Source organism: Rhea pennata, chromosome 19, assembly GCF_028389875.1.
Source record: "Rhea pennata isolate bPtePen1 chromosome 19, bPtePen1.pri, whole genome shotgun sequence".
Taxonomy (NCBI): Eukaryota; Metazoa; Chordata; class Aves; order Rheiformes; family Rheidae; genus Rhea; species Rhea pennata.
In genome coordinates, this window is record NC_084681.1 from 7,389,039 (window position 1) to 7,409,164 (window position 20,126).

The 20,126-nt window shown below is 47.7% G+C and overlaps 2 protein-coding genes across 3 annotated transcripts in view; one reads left to right on the top strand and one right to left on the bottom strand.

Moving 5' to 3' along the window:
- Positions 1–7,804: 7,804 nt before the first annotated feature.
- OTOP3 (otopetrin 3) lies at positions 7,805–13,674 on the top strand. Its single transcript, XM_062591960.1, has 6 exons — positions 7,805–8,195; positions 9,476–9,612; positions 10,336–10,394; positions 11,070–11,188; positions 11,827–12,758; positions 13,504–13,674. The coding sequence occupies exons 1-6, from the start codon at positions 7,805–7,807 to the stop codon at positions 13,672–13,674; spliced, it is 1,809 nt and encodes a 602-aa protein (XP_062447944.1).
- Positions 13,675–16,501: 2,827 nt separating this feature from the next.
- HID1 (HID1 domain containing) overlaps positions 16,502–20,126 on the bottom strand; it is a 31,388-nt gene continuing 27,763 nt past the window's right edge. For both annotated transcript variants that reach the window (XM_062591933.1, XM_062591934.1), the window contains 2 exons: positions 19,262–19,420; positions 16,502–18,822 (listed from right to left, as the gene is read on the bottom strand). In XM_062591933.1, coding sequence (XP_062447917.1) covers positions 18,759–18,822; positions 19,262–19,420 — 223 coding nt within the window. In that variant the 3' untranslated portion in view covers positions 16,502–18,758. The remainder of the gene's footprint in view (positions 18,823–19,261; positions 19,421–20,126) is intronic.

Below are 20,126 nucleotides of genomic sequence, written 5' to 3' on the forward strand. Positions count from 1 at the left end.
GGAAACATTTTATCTCTGTTCTCTGAACTGCCCATTTATGTTGGCCCTCTTTACCCTTCCCCGTATCAATCCCCACTGTTTTCCTTCCTCTTCAGTGAGGCATTACTGCTGCTGAGCAGGTTTGTGCACTGCAACCTCCTCTCTCAGAAGGGCACATAGTCCCTACAGAAGGGCTGTCCATGTGGTCATGGGCTGGCCCTGAAAAGAGATCATTTTAAGCACTCTTTCTTCCCCTAATTTTCCTGAATTGAGGCTCCAGACCCATAGAGATCATATAGGCAATATGGTCTGGGAAATAATCAGAATATTTTCCTTTTCTTTTTTTTTTAATAGATTATGACTTTTTTAATATATAAACATTTTTGTACACAAAATTATTTATTGATTTTCATTGTAACACTGAACGCGTGCAAGGACCTTCAGCGCCATATGACACAGACATCAATCCAACCCTACAGCCTCTCATTTTGATCTCCCATGCCCTTAAGGTATATCTGCACTGCCTCCTTGAGCCTGTGCAGGCTTCAAGGCGGTGAGCACAGCCTCAGCATCCAGGCAGCTGTGGCACAGACGATATAGAAAAGGGTCCTGACCCAAGTTTCTCAGTGCTTGCAGCTCTCCATAAAGCTCTGTATGGCTGCAGGGGCTTTCAGATCGGGGCTCCTGGGCTGCAGGTGGTAGAAACGGGCCCTCTGCTGCATCCAGAGTCAAAATGGAGCCTCAGAAAGCCCACGCTGCCCACGCACTAGGCTGGGAGGGTGCGTGCCAGAATGGCACAACTCTCCTTCGTCTGGTTCTAACGGTTCAAATAAAGAACACTGCAGATGTGGCAAAAATCAGCAAGCCTTTTTGTGTGGACTTGTGCATGTCTGCCAAAGAAAAGAATAAATGGAAATCACAATACCCGAAAGCGAGTGAGAGGATTTTTCATTCAAGAGCCCAGATTACGCACTCCGCGCTGGGTGTGCCAGCCCAGGCTCACTTTTCAAACCACTTTCCCCTTCAAGCCTACCTCTCCAGTCCAGAAGGGAAGGGTAGCTCTGGCTTGCATGACACTGGTCTGACAGCTTCACCCTTCACGCCTGCCTGCCTGCAGCCTTTCCCTGAGGCTGGTAGATGGGGTGAGCTCTAGTTTCCCCTGCCTCTGGGCAAGGCATGGATCCAGCACCGCCGAGGTGGGTCGGTCCTTCCGCTTGCAAGCCTGGGAACGGCCAGGCGGCCTCTCCCAGCCCCACTGACATGCCAAAGGCCTGGCTCTTTTTAATAGTATTAACGTAACAGAGATACAATCTCTCCTTAGCAACTTTACCTCTTCTAAAGTAAAAGTATTATTAATTCTAACTGCAGAAAACACAGGTTATGTCAGAGAAGAGACGTATACAGTGCACAGACGTCAGTCTTACGTGCATTCCTGTACTGTTTTACTCAAAACTATTGAGCTCTGAGAGGAGCAGAAAATACTCTTTACCACCTGCTTTGTTCCTTGGGAACACACTGGGTTTTCCCCTTTGCACCCTTTCTGCTGCCTGGTCCCCAGTTCCCAGGCCTGGACACACCGAGCCAGCTGGGGCCGAGTTGAAACTGCTTTCACGTTCTGCCCCAGAGACCTGGAAGGGTAGGGGCTTTTGGGGGGCTAAATGAACTCAGGATGGGTGCAGGACAACCCCAAGCTGCACCAATGCCAATCAAAATCCCAAATCAACCACTCCAGACTGCTCATTCATGCAGGAACCCAAACATCCCACCATGAACCATCACACTAGGATAAAACAAGACTCTCTGGGGACATCACATTCTCTGCAATTGCCCTTGCTGACCCAAGACATCTCCCATCTACAAGCAGAGGGAGGGCAGGGGTTTACAGGCGAAGCTGGGTTCTCGTTCTGCCTCCCAAGCTCCCAAGACTAGTGTCTTGGGAGAGGTAGCAATAGAGAAATGGCTGTCAATGCACACTACTTATAGGCCCTAGAAGATGGACAGAGGGAAAGTGCACCCATGCAAGTCCAACCAGCAAAAAAAACAAACCCTAAGCAAACCCCACTGCAAGCATGGGCCCTGCTGTATGCTTGAGGATTGTCTTCCCAGAATGCATGGACACAGAGGGATCATCTCCAAGGCTGATGGAGACCAGCCAAACTTCCCTGAGCAACTCCGGAGCCCGGCGAGCTTCCCAGGCTCGTTACTCAAAGCCAGGTGCACCCCAGAAGCAGGCGCTGCCACATCTCAGTTGTACCAAGGCAGACCCTTTGCTGAGAACCAGTGGTGCCAGGCAATGCACCCGACCTGCTGCCAGCTCCTCTGTCATTATCTCCTCGACTACTGACTTGCAGCACACCTTCTCACAGCCCAGCTAAACAGGTGGTGTCTTTCCCTGATGGAGGGTTTTATGGGGGGGGGGGAACACCCCATATGCAGAGTACCTGAGTAACATGAAAGGGTCCTGTTGGTCAAAAGCCACTCCGTTCTTCGTACGCACATCCTCGTAGCAAACATCAGTTGAAAAGTACCACCATTATCTTCATCTTCCACATTTCAAAACAGGCAAGCTGAGCGCAGGAGTTGCGAGAACAGAAAGCCTATGTCAGAGCAGAGAACAAGGCTGGGCCCCAGGGCCTCGGACAGCGTCCAACTGACTGGCCCTGCTGCAGTTAAATCAGTTACGAAATCAGTTACGGAGCCAAGCTCAGACCTGCATTAGGGGACGGGGGCACAAATATGTCTTGTGGCAACTGTTTGAACGGCAGCTACCGCAAACGAAGACCTATGGGAAACCAACGGAGCGGCCCCGGGGCTCCAGTGGCTTGTGAGGGATTCCCACATTTGCTCACTTTGGTGCAAAAGCCACTGTGGCCTCCCAAGGAACTGAGCACCTGCTGCATGGTGGGGTTTGCTGGGAGCACTGAACCCAGGAGAGAGCCAGGAGTTAGGCACAAGCTCCTGCCAAGCCCAAGGAGCACCAGCTACTGCAGGAGTGTGAAAAAGTCCCCAGTCCAGGCCTCAGCCGAAGCCACGCGGTGCCGGCACCAAGGCCTTCGCAGGGAGAGCAGCAAGGAGGGCATGCATCAAAGAGTAGATCAGAAATCAGAAAAAAGCAGGGAAAGCCATCCAAGGCCAGAACTGAGGTTGCGCATCCCTTCCTCTACTTCTTAATCGTGTTATTTGAGGGCGAGTTTTGTTTTATTAGAAAAAAAAAAAGAAATATTAATAAGCCTTTTATCTGGGTGACTTGCTCTGAGGTGCGTCAAGGACAGGGGAGGGGTCAGAGTTAATTATTACCTGTCAATGTGGCAGCTGGAAAGTGGATGCGTTGAGAAAGTCACAGGCCAGGGGCAAGGGCCGGCTTCGCGGCACAAGGCAAAGGGCAGCCCACAATGGTCTTCGATTTGCTGGGATCTCGGGCAGGAGTTGGTGACGGAGGGGCACTTCCCAAGACCAAGGGAAGGCCCAGATGGTGTGGAGCAACTCAATGACAGCAAGAGGCTGAAGCAACCTCCATGGAGGGCCAACGAGGAGAATGCAAAGGATTGCTTTACATGGGCAGCCACCGTGCGCTGGCCACCGACGCTTGGGCCCGCTGAGCCCATCCATCCACGTGGGGATGCAGCTAGGGTGGTAGGAGCAGCTCACGTCAGACACGGCCGCCCTTTGCTGCTGCTGCGTGGCCCCCACAGGGCACCCGCTCCCCAGCCTGGCGGGAGACGTCATCGGCCAGTTATCAGCGGTGGGGAAGGAAGGGTGTGGGCTCGCCGGGGAGCCTCATGGCGCACGGCATTCCTCAGAAGGCCTTTGGGCAAACACAGGAGCCAGGTACAAACCTCCTTCCGCCTCAGCTCCTGTTTACAGATCCGCTTGGCCCCGGCCTGAGTGTTATTACTGCTAAGTGCACAGATAATGCCATTAATGAGCACGCTACCGATAGCAGAGGGGCAAACAGCCTTCCTGGCATCGAGTGGCTTTCCCTCGGCCTCCGAGTAAGGGCAGCTTCTCCAGGCCAGAGCAAGGCAGTGATTTTATATAGTTTAAATTTGTATAGTTCATCCAGTTAGTTCAACCCATCCTCTCCCTTTCTGCTCCCCTCCCGGGGCTTGCTGCGTACCTTTTTGCTTAACAATTGCTTCTCTTGGTTAACTTAAAAGTATTGACACGAGTTTAAATAGCTGCACTTCCCCAGAATGAAGGCCAGATTTGCAGGATTAGCCAATGTCCCAGGGCTTTACAGGTCCTCTGTGTTTTATCTCAGCTCCAAAATCAGGAGAGGGCAAGTCAGGCTTCAAATGATGCCATGTCCTATTGGCAAAACCCCTGGGGCACGCAAACACCTGAGTTTTATTTCAGGCCCATCTTTAAAGGAAGAATCTCAGATTTCACTCAAGTTTCTTTTCCCTCAAGATATATTGAGATTCCCGGCCTGTTTCCCAACTCTGCAGAGTCACCCCAATTTAGGGTCTAGTACCCTGAAAACAGTCAATTTTGTTAACATCTCACATGTAAATCATTGGTTTTGTTCAACAAAGAGGTCACCAAATAGCACTTGGGGATCCCAGCTCCCTGCTAAACTCCAAAATAGGGTCATGAAAAGAGCTGGGAACCCAATGGAGAGGTTGGTTGCCACAGGATCCCAGAGCAGCAAAGTAAGGCACAAGGATGTGGGTCTCCGAGCGGGCTCCCAAGCAGCTGCAGATGCTTTGGCGAAGGCAGAACAAATCTGACTGTGGGTAGTCATGAAACAGCCTGCCCAGACTGAAATATCTTGGTTTTACCATACCAGTGCAAAGCCTTGGTCAGACATTAAACATGACTGGTTTGCTGATTAGACGTTAAACACAACAGCTGCACCAAGGAGCTCTCACCCCAGGAGCAAAGGGCCTCTTTTGCCCCTGCTTTTTGTTTTCTGTCCCTTTCGTCACATCCCACCGCATGATAACCTCTGACCCCCGCCTTCACACTCCTCCCGTCCTTCCTCTCCCTATCAGTTTCTTGCTAAGTGTTTCACGGCTCCAAACTTGCACCTTTGCCAAATGCAAGAAGCCCAGAGCGCATGGCTTCATCCTTGGGGATTCAAATGGCTTCTCTCCTAGTACCCCCTGGGCTCACCAGCTCAGCCAAAACTGCCAAACCTCGCTTCCCAGCCACAAAAGAAGGGATCAGCTCACCACACTATTCCAGGCGAGAAGTCAGCTCAGCCGGCAGCAAGAACAGTACAGCTGATCCCAGAGCACCCTGGGCCCCACACAGCCACAAGGTTTGAACATCAGTGTCTGGCCCAAAGTTAGCGTTAACAAGTCATAGGTACCACTTCCAAGAGGAGCAGCCTGCCTACAAGAAGAGGTTCAGATTAAGGGGGTCCCTGCACCCAGGCTGATCTGTGAGTCTGGGCTTTTGGGTCAGTTTGAGCATCTCTCACTAGAGGCTGCAGGGATCCGCATTTCTGCCCACTCCTTTGCTTGGTGCTGGGCACTTTGGGGACCTGATTTCTGCTTGTCTCATTGTACAGATGCCTCCAACACAGGAGCTGCCAGGACATTGCCCCATCCCCAAGACCAAACGCACCTTAGACTGCTCTTTCCCATTTTCAGGTCACAGTCCCACCATCAACAGCTAATAGCCCTTCTGGCCTTAATACAGGGACACAGAATGTTCACAACCATCCTGCAACCCCTCACGTTTCACTAGCACACAAATGCTGGCTCTGAACACAGACACTCAGTTCAGGCTCTAGACAAAGTCTCTTCCAGGCCAACCCATGCCAGGCAAAGAAAACCCAAAAATGCACAATATAGGGGCACATATTGAGAAAAACGTCTTAGGAACCACCTAAAATCAGGACGGTGGCAAACTCAGGTGGATTGTAGCCGAAGCAGCTTGGCTGAGTGTCCCCAGCTCTGCTCCCCAGAACAAGCCCACACCAGATTAGCTTTCAACTTGCTCGAGCCACGGCACAAATTAGTCACCAAGGCTTGTGGTTTTACCAGTTGCCACATCCTGTGCCGAGGCCATCGGCATGGGGCAACTCAGCAGGTGTATAAAGGAGCCGTTCCCCATTGGCTGCCCTTAGCAAAGCTAAGGGCTTCTCACTGAGTAATTAATATAATGACAATAATAGACCCAAAGTAAACAAGGTGGAAAAAAAATCAATGGACTCTGGACAGAGGCCGCACTTGGGAGGCAGCCGTCCTGCTGGCTTCTGCCAGAGCCCCAGTCCCGCAGAGACTTGCGCACATCCCAGCGGCCTTTGAGCAGGTGATTTTATCCCTGGCTGTAAACGAGCTGCATCGGCAGCTGCTCCCACTCAGCAGGCGGCAGGAGGCGGCACAGAGGTAAGGGCTGGAAGTTGGCTGCTCTCAGCAGCTCCCAACTCTGGGGTCGAGGGGTTGGGTCCAAAGCAGCTGGCTGCTATACGTGACCTTGCGTGTGCATTTGGGGACCTCCTGCCCAGACGTGCTTCTGATCCCTCTGATTTCACGGTCTCTTCCCAGGGCAGGGTGGTTACGGCTCTGAGAGAGGGATCGGCATTTGCTCCTGTCCTGCTGGGTCAGGAGAGTTTTGAAGCTCAAAGAGTTTAGGATCACCTCCACTGACAGAAGCACAATTTGAATTCCCATAGATCAAAAGAGGGAAGCGCGGAGATTTGACCCCTCTCAGATGAGGCTTTGGGGGAGAAATTAAGACAACTATATACCATTCCCCCCTGTGCCTCTCTCCTGCAGAGAGGTCTGCTTTCACTCCAGCAGCCCCCCACCACAGCCAGACTCACATTGCTCCCTGGAGTGAAACAGCTTTTACCATATACTGAACCTGTAGCAAAGCCAGTCTTGCCCGATTGCTGTACGTGAGCAAAGAGATGTTCCTGTCCTGCAGGACACAGTCCTACAGGAGATTTTTCAAAGAGTTGGAATAGAAAAGTTCCCAGGATCTGGACGTTTTATCTGGGCCAGTCCCTCACATTTCTGTACCAGGTCGCTCGCAGCTCTCAGCCTTTCCGAACACCACACTACAAGTAGAAAAAGAAAACAAGCGTTGACTCTGTCCCATGCTCAGTCTTTGGGGGTGGGAGGCTGCATCTTTTCCCAAAATCTTGAATCAAAGTTTACAGACCCTTTCCCCCCCCCCCCAGCTCTGTCACAATTTGTGTGACTGTACCCAGGAGTGTGGCATAAATCACACAGCCTAGAAACACAAGGAAGAAGTCAAACCTATCACCCCAAAAAATCACACAGCTCTGACTTTTAGCGCAGGTTCGAGCTTGTTCTGCTTTTCTAGCTAATTCTTACATCAACAAAAGGAAAGAACAAAACCTGAATCCAGGGCTGTACACAGCAGAGGCGTGGAAGGTCTGGATGGGAACAATCTGGGCACCTCTGGTACCAACAGCTTGCCCCAGCAGGGCAAGGCAGAGATATCAAATACCCATTTTAATGCAGGTTTCTCAAGACAGATTTGGGCAGAAGGGCCTTTCCTTAGTGCCCTGCAGCGACCCTGTCCAGAGGGACATTTTTAATACCTAATCTGGGCTCAACACCAACCTCTTTTCCCCCTCACCTGGCTTCTGGAGGGGAAAGAAGCTGCAAAGCAGGCAAGAGAAGACCTAAACAAGCAAGGTCTTCAAATGACCATTTTTACTTTGAACTCAGGGTAAGCTCTGAAGAGCTCCAAAATGCAGGAGGCTGAGGCCTCCAAACTCACCGCATAAGTGACTTTTATAACAGAGTACAAAACCTCTCAGTATGTCCCCCACCATCATTATACCTATTAACCTCCTCTTTGTTCAATGCGGCAGGTGACCCCCACCCCAGGCAGACAAGCCATGTTGGCCAACAAAGTCTCAAGGCAGAAGCCCTGCCACCACTGCAGCCACAGGCCAGCTTCAGCTGCACCAGACACTTCCACAATCCACTATGAAAAGTCCTGGCTGTACCGTCACTGCTCTTCACTGGTGCAAGGGGACAGGCAGTCGCAGAAAGCTGGGCAGCTCTTCTCAGGGTTGCTGGCCATGAATGTGGTGTTTCTGGGCAGCGCCTTCCTCAGCAGCATGATTTTCAATCATGTGACCATCACACTGGCAGATGTCTGGATTCTGCTCTCCATCCTCAAGGTCTTGTGCCTGTGCTGGATTATTTACTACTTGCTGGGCACGAGACGGCAACCACATGCAATGCTGCATCAGGACTCCCACGCCGGGCCGATCTGGCTTAGGGGTAAGTCCTGCTTTTATTTATCATTTTGTGCCTTCTCCCTTTCTCCCAGCACTTCGGAGAAAAGGAAATCCTTCCCCCAATACTGAAAGAGCTAGTAGCCATGGGAAATATAATTTGGGGAATGGGAATCTTCAAGGGTCCCTGCAAGCTTGTGTTGGGGGGAAGATAAAGACACAGCTAATATCACAGAGAGGTACCAGAGCAACCAGCAAGGCCTTGAGCTTGGCTTCCCTTCTGCCTCCAGGGCAAATCCTGCTCTGTGATCCCTCCCCAAAACATAACAGAGGCATTTCTCACCCATAGCCCAACGACTGAGCATGGCAGGAGAGATGTAGAGGAGGTTTTACAAATGACCGACTCTGTGCTCCACACCTCAGTCAAGCACTGGGAGAGTTCGGGCAGTACTAGGAGTGTTGTTTTGCTGAAGTTTCCTAATATCTAAACCTGCCTGCACAAAAAGGAGAGAAACATAAGAGCTACGGTGTGCAGATGAGAAACCCTGAAAGAGCAGAAGGTGGGTTCAAAGCAGCCAGAGTGACCCCAAATCCCATACTCAGCCCATCACTTTGCAAAGCAAATGAAGAACCACTGCATTTACTCTTCCATGGTATCAGCAGCCCCATGCTACCCTTGCCCTTGTTTAACATCACAGCAGTTCTGTTTCCAAGGAAAGATTCCTGCCCTGTGACTCAAATCTCAGTGATAGCAGGGCTATCCTTGGAGATCTTCCATCAGGTGTTCAGTACAACTGCCCCACTTCATGAAACGATGCTTCTCTAAACTGATCTTTTAGGGAGTTTCTAATTAGCACATGGCCACATTAAGCACGGACCTCAGTACCTAAAGCTGCAGAGCAGTGTCAAAATACAAATAGAGAAACAGTAAGAAGGGCCTCATCTGCAGACTGGTGTTGCAAGGCCTTCTGTCAGGCCTCCGTTCATTTCTGGTTTACTCCAGGAAGGCAGAAACTACCATCCACTGTTAGCTCCATCACCCCAGATTGCATAGAAAAGGCTGAAAATCTTCCTTCACTGTATTCAAGCACAGGGAAATGCTTTGTACTGTCTAAATATCTTAAACAAACCAGCCAAAGCACCAAACCAAGTTCAGGAATCAGGCTCTCCTTTTTCCCCTTCTCTCAAAATTACGAGACTTCCAAACTGGAAGTCCTGCAGCTCCTCCCAAATCCAAGAGACACAAGATCTCCAAATCCAAACTGGAATCAGATGCTCCACAGACATGTCTTTGCTTATTTACTGGTGTTTTTGATGTTTGCTTAGGATCACTACTGCTGTTCGGTGTTTTCAGCGTCCTCCTGAATGTGTTTGAGATTGGCTACAGCGTAGTTCACATCCAGTGCAAATCCCACGTGCAGCTTGTGTTCCCGTGCATCGAAATCCTTTTTGTTAGCACCCAGGTACCGCACATTACCCTTCCGGGAGTCCGCTTGGTCTTTCTGTCCCATCACCGTGAGGCTACAGGGTGGGAGCTATGGGGAAGTGGGTGCATGTAAGGCAGTCTCACAAGCAAAGATATATCATGTACCATTTCAAACATAAAAAACTAAGGTTTTGAAATAAATATCTGCAGCAATACCTGATGTACTGTTGGCTCTAGAGGAGTTTGTTCTGCAACATTAAAGTAGGGAGAGAGAAGAGGAAATTCATAGATTTAGCCAAAGAGATATCTTTGCACCAGCCCCTCTACATAGATCCAGCCTTTCTGTATTTGTAATCACACTCCTGCACAAAATCATGTGCTCACATAAATATCTCAGGCTCGTTGCAACTTTTTACTCTCTGACAGTAACGCTCTTCCCCCTTCCTGCCCAGGCCCATAGCTATATTTGAAAAGTAACCTAGCTCCCATCTCATAACCAAATGCTTATGCATAGCAAGGCAGAGAAAAGCGGATCCCCTAGACCTCCTTTGGCATCAGGTACAGGCACATACAGTCACTTGTGGATGCCAGTACATGTGCCAACACTGAAATGCAGGTGCACACATCTCTGCACAGTTCACAGAGGCACGATTGCTCCCACTCAGACACGTGCCTTCTTGCCTGCCTGACTCTTTCCACTGCAAGTGAGGCAGGCTGCCAGCTTCGTCCTCCCCATGTCTTTATTGCTACTGTTTTGCAGGCTCTTTTCCTGTGGCATCACTCTAAGGACTGCATTCAAGTCCAGCACAACCTCACCAGGTACGAGGAGCAAAGAAAAAAAAACTTTCTAGCCTTCTCTAAAGAGAAATTTTTCCTTTCTATTATGAACCCTCTTGCTAGACCTGTCTTCACCTGTTCTTATGCAAGCTCTTTATATTCTGCACCACACAAGAGCTAGGCTACAACTTGATTAGACCAATCCTCCTTCCATCTGCACAGGCTCACCTGCTCCCCCTGCTCCTCCACTTGCACCTTGAAAAGCTACAAACCCTGTTACTACCTCCCAACCACAAATACCTTCACATTGCATGGTTCAGGGGCTAATTCACTGACTGAAGAATGGGGGCGGGGGAGAAAGGGGAGCTCCCCATTCCTATCACGGGGTCCCACATCAGGCACTGGAAAATGTCTGTCTTCCTTCTGGTAACTTCACCCAGGGCCTAGGCCAGTTTCATAATAGCTAGTGAGCCTGGTGTTGCCTGCACTACTCCTTTGCAAATGGCTAAATGGGAACACACACAGATGGATTTGTGTGTGCAAAGTTGTGTGCCAATGCCCATATGCCGAATGGGCACAAAGCTCTATGTTTGCATGCATCTCTGCACATATAAACAAGAGACAGAGGGCAAGACTGCATAGCAGGTGAACATATGATCAAGTTGTAAGCAATCTTCACAGGTTACATACTGTAAAAGTGCCTTTCCCTCCTCCCAGATGCGGGCTGATGCTGACCATAGCCACCAACCTCCTCCTCTGGCTCTTGGCAGTGACCAACGACTCCATCCACAAGGAAATTGAGTCTCAGCTACGTGACGTGGAGCAGCGATTTGTAGGCAAGGCTTCCTTTTCACACATCCCTATTCATGCTAAGCTGACACAGTTGACCTCTGGGGAGACAACAGTCCTTGGTCTCAGAGATTCAGAAATTTTAACCAGGTCCCCCAAATGTTGCAACTTCCCTATTGATGGAGGTCGTCTTCAGTGATGTGCTGCAGGGGGAAGACTTGCTACTTAGAAGCACAGAACTAGAGGCTAGGAAACGAAAAGCCTTTTTTGTTCACATAATGACAATTATATTCACCTAACAACTGCAAGCAAAAGATTGTCAGATCAGGAGGAAAAAAAATGCTGCTGTGCTCTACTTTTAAGAATAAGGGAAAGATAAAAGGAAATTAATATTCCAAGGGTAGAGGGGGCTCTGCTGTTAAAGAAGGAAGGCATCTCTCATCTAGTATCTATGGTGTCGACCAAAAGGAGTACTTGGTGTTTGGGGCAAACCATGTGCTAAATTCTGTCATTTTGAATCCTTACAGCCTTGAAGGCTGAGGGCTGATCACTTAACTTCCTACTGATCACCGTTTCCAAGACACAAGGACAGATGCCACTCCTGCACACACAGAGCTCCTGAAGATGGCCATGAAATTCAGGCTATCCCCCTTTTAATTGTTGCCTTCCTCTTCTCTCACTCCAGGTAATGAGACCATCTCATGCACATGCCCAAACACAACTGCCTGTGAGGTCTTCCAGAAGGGCTACATCCTGCTCTACCCTTTCAACACTGAGTACTGCCTTGTCTGCTGCTCCATGCTGTACGTCATGTGGAAGAACGTGGGGAGACGCATCAGCCACCACCATGCCTCTCACATTAAGCCCAAATTCAAGCTCCAGGGTGTGGTCTTTGGACCACTACTTGGTGCTGCTGCTGTGATCATTGGGATCTGTGTCTTCATGATGTACCAGATCCAGGCCACTGGCTCAGCACCCAATCGCCAGATCTTCTTGATGTATTACTCCTACTACATTGTGCTCCTGCCGCTGATGAGTGTTGCTGCAGTGATTGGGACAAGTATCCACGCCTTGGAAAAAAGGGACCTGGACACGCTGAAGAACCCAACCCGCAGCTTGGATGTGGTCCTGCTGATGGGGGCAGCCCTTGGCCAAATAGCCATGTCCTACTTCTCCATTGTCGCCATTGTGGCCACCAACCCCAGGGACCTGTTGAATAGCCTCATCCTGTCCTACTCCGTCCTCCTCATCTTTCAGCACATCACCCAAAACATCTTCATTATTGATGGGCTCCACAGGCAGCCGTTTGTTGAGGCAACTGAGGCCAGACACACTGGACACACTGGGCAGCACGTAGTGGGTTCAGAGCTCCCCTGTGGAGAAACAGCCACATCAAACAGCAAACAGGAGTACACACAGCCTCCTCTCAATAAAGAAGAAGAGTTGAAAGAAGAGAGGAATCATGAAGCCCAAAACCAGAGACGAGTGAGTGTGCTGGAGCTGGGACAGGAGATCCAGAGAGTTTCTCTGTCATACATCCATACTTACTCTCATCTGAGCTGGAAGAGGAAAGCATTAAGAGAGATCTCATTCTTCTTGGTTTTGTGCAACATCATAGTAAGTACTGTTCTCTCTGCCAAGCTCTGCCAGTTTGGTTGAGCTCTATACAGACATGTTCTCTTTCTTTTGGGCCATCATTCCAGAGAAGCAACTTTTCACTAACCCATCATTACAAGACCATTTTTTTCTGTTAATACCTAAGTCTCACGATTCTAAACACTCTCTTTTAAATTAAGAGTCAAACATGGCTAGGTTTTTTGAGTGCAGGAAAGGAGACAGCACACAAGTTCTTATAAGCCATGATTTTAACCTCTGAAAAAATTAATCAAACTCATTAATGGTTTCATTAAAAATGTTTCATGAAGTAACTGGAGAAACATGGGGAACTAGTAGTAAGTCTTGGTAATCAGTAGTCTCCAGGACTAAGACTCACCCATAAGCATAACGGGCTCTGCGATCTTAAAGCTACATGGATCTTCATCTTGGCCTTAAACCAGTGAAAGTAAATAGGCCAAGGCAACAGTGAAAATATGGATAACTCCAGTCTACAATAGAAAAATTAAGCTGGCTGGGGCAGAATGAGGCTGTCATGATGTTTCAAGGAATTCAACAGACAGGAGTTGACTTAGCAAGGAGCAAGCAGTGTAACTAGGGAACTTGCCTTATCTCCTCTAGCATGGAGGCCCCTCTGATACTCTCGAGATATTCCTACAATCACTTGAGTCCACAATGAGATGAAAGTGCAGGTAAGAGACAGTTTGCCATCCTCTGACTTCTGCTCTTTTTTCTTACATCTCTTTAGCTATGGATCATGCCCACATTTGGGGCTCACCCTGCGTTTGAGAACGGACTGGAGAAGTCATTTTATGGCTATTCCACCTGGTTTGCCATCGTGAATTTCGGCCTCCCATTAGGTGTGTTCTACCGGATGCACTCTGTTGGGGGACTCCTGGAGGTCTATGTCTCAGCCTGAATTAGGCTGACTGCTCACCCCAGACCCTGAGGTAGAAGGATGAGGCTGAACAAAGATGCAGTAAGCAGCAGACATGCACACAGAAGGTTTTCAGCTTTTTCCTTCCAGCTTCTGCTTTGACTTCTCCTTACTCCATGAGTTTCAGAAAAGGAGGCTGTTTTATATTATCACTTTTCTCCATTGACAACAGAATCAACATCCACATACAAACCATTTTAACTGAGCTAAGGAAGCACACTGGTACTTTGTGATAGTCTGCCAGTGGACACTGTATGGTAGCAAGTCGGAATTTACCTACTCCAACTGAAATCTTCCAGACAAAAAGAATGCAAGAGCAACCTTCAACAGGAGCAGCAGAGACTGACCTACACTCCACTGAACCTCCAGATCCACAGTCATGGACACCAGCCCCTCCACTGCTCACCAACCTACCATCCTGCAGCGCAGAAGAGACTTATCAGTACTAGGCACACTAGGACACACACACACACACACACACACACACACACACTATCACTCAGAAACGAATCAAACACTTTTTTTACATGTAACTTTCCAAAATATCAGTATACCTGGTAGCATGCTGTAATGGTTGGAACAAGGTTTATTTCTGCTTGGTCCTGGTCCTAACACTTGGGGAACCTACCTGGATAAGCCTCATAGGGCCCAAGACCATTGAAGTGCCAAAAACTTGCAGCTCTCCATGTCAAAGAGCAGGACAGGCCTTTGAGTTTTCACTAGTTCAGTGGGTCTTTTCCTGTTCTCTAAAATGGAAGCAATATCATTACCTCACCTTAAGGAGACTAAACAGTATTTCTCCTTACAGGCACTCAGAGAGCCTTGAGTAAGAAGCACTAGAGAAGTATTGTGGTTGATCTTTACTTGATGCTACTTGTGTATGATGTTATTACCACTGTGTACTAGCAAAGGTCCAACTATCACATACAACAAGACGGTTCAAGAAAGAGCTACTGCCAAATCTACTGTGAATCCCTCCCACACCAACACTTCTCCTCACTACTGCTTTGCACACAATGTAGCACATCCACAAACATTTCCCAACATTTCACACTGAGCATAAAAGAATAAAAATACACAGCGTGATGTCTGATCAATGACCCGTTAGTACTTGTTCCATAGGAGGTGCTTGCTTTGGAAGCACATGGGAGAGCATAGGGGCGTGTGACTATGGGTCTCATATAGAGCTTGATAAACGGAAATAAAGACAGACTGCATGCTCACATGTATCTGGTGAAATCTCTGGGCCCGCTCTGCAGTTAAAGACCAGACTCAATGTCAGCTAACTTGCACTACTCTTGCGTTCAGAGGTTATATGAGATCTAAGGGCAGGCCTTGTTTTACAGTCAATCCACTTGTTGCTATCAAACCCCTTCACAACTCTTAACAAAGGCCAGAGGAGTAAGGTACAAAATGTATCTGTTACTGCTTCTGTTCCTCCATAAATCAATCCCAGAAGGAGTGAGGATCAGAGCCTAACAATGGCTTCCATTCACTCCAGTCTCAGAGAAGCAAACTCCCCCAACACAGGAACATTGATGAGAGCTAGAAACTTCTGACCACACACATCCCACTGTCCTTGCGATTCAGCATTCAGGCTAGGACACCTTCCTTCATTTAAGGCTAAAAGCAAGAATGATAGCACAAGCATGAACTTTGATGAACTTTGCCCAATAAATGCTTTTACTTAGGCCTGTGTCAATAGACATGTCATAAGAAGTAACAAGTGGATAAATCAGACTCCAATAAAGTTAATTATTATTCTCAATTCACAGTTTGTACCAAAGGATCCAAAGCAGATTTGTGCCAAGGTCTGGCCTTTTCAAATGATAAATAGGAGCTCAAACCTTCTCCCTATTTTTTGACAGCTTGGGGACAAGGAATGATGTACTTCATGGGCTAACCCATGACCTGGGTTTCACCTGTGGTAGAAAAGTTTGCTTAAAGCTAGTGAGCCTCCACTGAACAAATGATTGTGGAGGTCTCCCACTGAGGTATAAATATGAAGTCCCATAAGTACTATGCACAGGTATGTATGAGAAAGAAGCTTGCTTGAGATCTCTATAGGAACAGGATGAACTACCCAAATAACTAATGAGCATGAACAGAAACGAGGCTCACCAGCTCCAACTCTTATAGCTGATTTACAAACAGTCATTGTAAATCAAATAAGCAGCCATAGCCCTCTGTCCTCTCCCGACAATGCCCAGTTTTAACATGGCAAATGAAGGTAAGAAATACCACAACAGGCAACAAAGGAGACAGTCTTCTATCCTAAAGAGGACTGTTTCCTCTGAAAATGGAATCCTGAGGCACCAGAGTTTCAGCCGTTTCCCTAAGGAGGGTTCCAGTTCTACACAACTCGAGCTCTGGACTGGGTCTGCTTTCTGTGAACACCCAGGAGAAGGGCAAAATCACGAACACACAGTCCGCATGCAATTAAAATTGCTATGCCACAGCTACTCCACATGATCAACAGCAGTGCTGAGTGCAGTAATCTGAATGCTCAGTGAAAAGTGAGCAAGCTATGACTACTGAAGCAGACATAGCCACGTCACCCCAGGGGCCCACTTGTTCTCACCATCCTTTGTCATTTGCCATCTGTGAACCACTCTGAGCTCACCTAGGGCCAGGGTGACTATTTTATGAATCTCAACTGCACAAGGCTTCACGAAGTCAGGAGACTTGGTCCTGTTTCATCTAGTTTGTTTTCCATTTCCTTTGAGGCAGGTGCCTTTGATGATGTCTCCTTTCCACAGCACAGAAAGAGCCAAAAACACACAGTTCAGACTCATTTTCCAGAGTGCAATGTTCATTTTTGATTAAAAAAAAAAAGAAATAAAACCCCATACATTGCAAAGGAAGCTAGTACATGTTCCCCTAATAGCACAAGATCACCCAGGCACAAGACAAACAAGATTATAAAACTCTCTGGGAAAAAAAAAATAAGCAACCAACTGCATGTTTCAGATAATCTTTATCTTTCTCTCTGTAAATAAGCAAATAGTTTACAGTGCAAGTTGATTTCCACAGAACAAAGATCAGACACCAAACACCAAGAAACAAACAAAAAAAAATTCCAGAGGAACTCACAGAGAAACAAAGCAGAAAAGCAGACGGAAAAGATCATGAGAACCAGCAGATCCATGGGAGGGAAGAGGCAAGCGCATGGGACACAGCATGGCCCATTCCAGCTGCGAGGCGCGAGTGCCGTACAATCAGAGGCTGGCCCCACCAAATCACATTCTTAAATACAAGAGATTTCTCAAGCAAAACAGAGACCTCGCCCTGTCCACATCTAAACAGAGATGAAGTTCAGGTGGAAGTAGTGGCAGATGGCAAAGTGGATTGCAGATTGGGGAGGGGAAGGGGAAAATAACCTCCTTCTATTTCACATATTTCATATCCTTCAGAAAAACAATTCAGGCTGTCAGCTAGGGACTGCAGTCCACTCTCAGCGCCAAAAGGAGGAAACCATTCGACTACAAACCATTAAGAGCCATCAGTAAAATAAAGCAGCACTCTCTCTAGGAGAGGAAAGGCAGTCATGTTGCTATAGCTCTACTTCAAAAACTTAGGCAAGGGTCAGAAGATACAAAAGGGAATGCCATACCTGTCCCCCTTACTTAAGGGTGTGAGAACAGTTCTCACGGAGGGATCTCACCAGTTCTAAGCTATGGCAAATGTCCCATAATCAGTGATTCTTCTGAGAGCCTGAAGCCCAGAGCACCAAGGACTAAGCTTTGGTGGAGAAAGAAAGGTCTCGGTTCACGGCAGGACCCTCTCACATTTCATTGCCCAAAGACCACACAAGTCTAAGACAGTAGCCCTCCAGGAGGGCATCAAATTTGACTCCAATCCCAGAATGTCTCCACCTATCAATGTGCAATTCTGAGCTGCTGAACCAGGCCAGCAACAGTCAGTCTCCCACTAATCTTTCCTCTGGCTTCTCAGACTTTGCGTGTTGGGAGCCAATACATTCAAGATCTGATAACCTGGTCACTAGCAAAATGCCCTGAAGAATCCAATGTTGCCTCAGCAGTGGCATGGAGATGCTTTTCCTCCTGCAACTTCCAAATTCCTCCTACAGCTTCCCTGAGTGCCTCCCTCACTGCTCTAGACTGTAGCATGCAAAAGACCCTCCTACTCCCCACATCGCACCAACCTGCCAGGCAAAGATGACAGATTATGGCTCCTTCCAAACCCAAGTGACACTGTCCTTTGAGTGAACTGGAGAAGCCTATTAGAGCTTAACACTTCTGTCCCTCCTTCTTGCTCCCACCAAGCCAGCACATTCCTCCCTGCATGCTCACATGGATCAAAATGTGCTTTTTCAAGTGACACACACTCTACAGTCCACCATAAAGGACAGGCTAGTGGGCCAGGAAGCCAAAGAAGAGCTTCTCATACCATACTGAAGCACTAGTTACTACAAAATCCCTTAAGCAGCTTTCCAAGAAAGGAGTAGAGATTCAGAAGTGAGACAAGAACAGAGATCTGTCAGCAGCTCCTCCTTTCATTTGACTGGGAAAGGTTTCATCACCAGTGTACAACTGAGATACCAGAGAGATACCTGCAGTCAGAAGGGATACCCTGGAAACTTTATGAAGTCACATGGAGATAACTACAAGTTTCCAAAACCCCATCTCCTGCAGGAATAGCAGCTTCTCTCTTGCACCCAATTTACAGTCAGTCTTTTTCAATTAAATGTTGACTCTGACCTGAGAAAGGACAGGGTCACATTGGCTTCCAAACCGAATCAAGGAGCAAAAGAGTAACAGAAGAGCTAAGAACAGTCAGATTTCTAGTGCAGCCACAAGAGTGGATGATGCCTTAGACATCTTTCACTCAAGGTTCATGGTGAAAGGCAAGGGAAGAGAAGTGAGCTGGAAGGAGGGATGCCCAAGCAGATCCAAATTAAAGCTTAAAATGACAGGGAGGTAAATGAAGTGATTGTCCTTTTGGTCTCTCAGCTGGACGTGAAATGCAGGAATAGCTGTGATGAAGCAGCACACAGCAAAGTCCTTAGATCCAGTGTATTTCTCTCAGCAGAGGTAAGTGCTCTCTTAGACCCGCTGAATTTCAAACAGCTTCACATCTGTGTCATACCAGATAGGGGGATCCACATTCCTGGGAGAGAAAGACAAGACCTACTTTATTCTCTGTGACCAGGTACATGGAATTCAAATCCTATCACCAGAGTTATAGGATTGGCTATGCAGAACATCTTTGCAGAAGACGAAATCACTGGTTGAGAGACAATGGTCCTTAAAGGAATGACAACTTCTACATCCCACAAAGCCAGAGCTTTGCATTAAATCTCCGTACTATCCCTTCTAAGCAACAACAGGGAATAGAAAAGCTGCCAGTTCCCGAACAAGCAGTGCTCTCTGCTTGCCTCCAGCTCAAAGTTTCAGAGCAACTAATTCACCCTAGTCATTTCCAGCTGAAAGACGTATTTCTGTCCTCTAAATATGAGACTGCCTAGAGCTGGCCAAGTGCATGCAACACTCTGGACTATAAAAATGGTTATAAAATGACTACGTTAGACTGTACCCAGCTGGTTTACCTCAAATAAATAACGCCCCACATGTAGGTCCGGAACCACATGGCAGTGCCTGAGTTAGCCTGGTACTTGCGAATGAGGATGGGGTGAGGGACAGGTAACAGCCCCACCAATGTGCCATGCTGCAAGAACTTGAGGATCTCTGATTCATCTGTGAGACCCCTGTAAAGAGATTGAACAGGAGTATCCTTGGTATGTCCCACATATTTAGGCACTTAAGTGCATCTTTCTGCCTCTGAACTACACATTTTTACTCCCTTTCCCATTTTTATTCCCATGTCAAAAGACATATACTCAATAGAATTTAAAGAGACCACAGCAAAATTGGTCTCCAGGCTTCACCGACAGAAATAACTGGCTCTCAAGTGACTATAAAGAGGGCATTAACATCTAGTTCGTGTGCACACAAACACCTTCAGATGCCTACATTTAGGTGTTTATTCTCAAACTGAATCTCACCCATCTTGTTTCAAAACATTTATATCTAAATAGAAGGAAAAAAAGAAAAAGGAAGTTCTATTAATTCTTCATTTTACTTGCCCAGAACTGCTGCAGCAAAAGGCATCTATTTAAGCAAATTCACATATGCATACATGTGCACACACACAGTGCCAGTGACCTTGACCACCATAAACGCACATTCCCTCCACTGAAAGAGGAGTTGAGAAGGCACCACAAAAACAACCACCTTGGCAAGTGGCATAATATCTCCTCTGCTGAAGTTGCAGTGCTTTCAATTATATTTTCTAATAAAACAGAAATGAGTAAGTTAGATTTGCTAGCCTGATTTCCCCTAGAGGCCCTCCAAATCATTAAACTACCAATTTCAGAGCTCTTTACACTGCACAGTCCTTCCTCTCCCAAAATG

What these genes read in the sequence shown, in the direction of transcription:
- OTOP3 (XM_062591960.1), top strand. Translation starts at nt 7,805, where the DNA reads ATGTTGGCCAACAAAGTCTCAAGGCAGAAGCCCTGCCACCACTGCAGC. An exon ending in CGGGCCGATCTGGCTTAGGG is followed by an intron (nt 8,196 to 9,475) that starts GTAAGTCCTGCT and finishes ATGTTTGCTTAG; the next exon opens with GATCACTACTGCTGTTCGGT. An exon ending in TCCTTTTTGTTAGCACCCAG is followed by an intron (nt 9,613 to 10,335) that starts GTACCGCACATT and finishes ACTGTTTTGCAG; the next exon opens with GCTCTTTTCCTGTGGCATCA.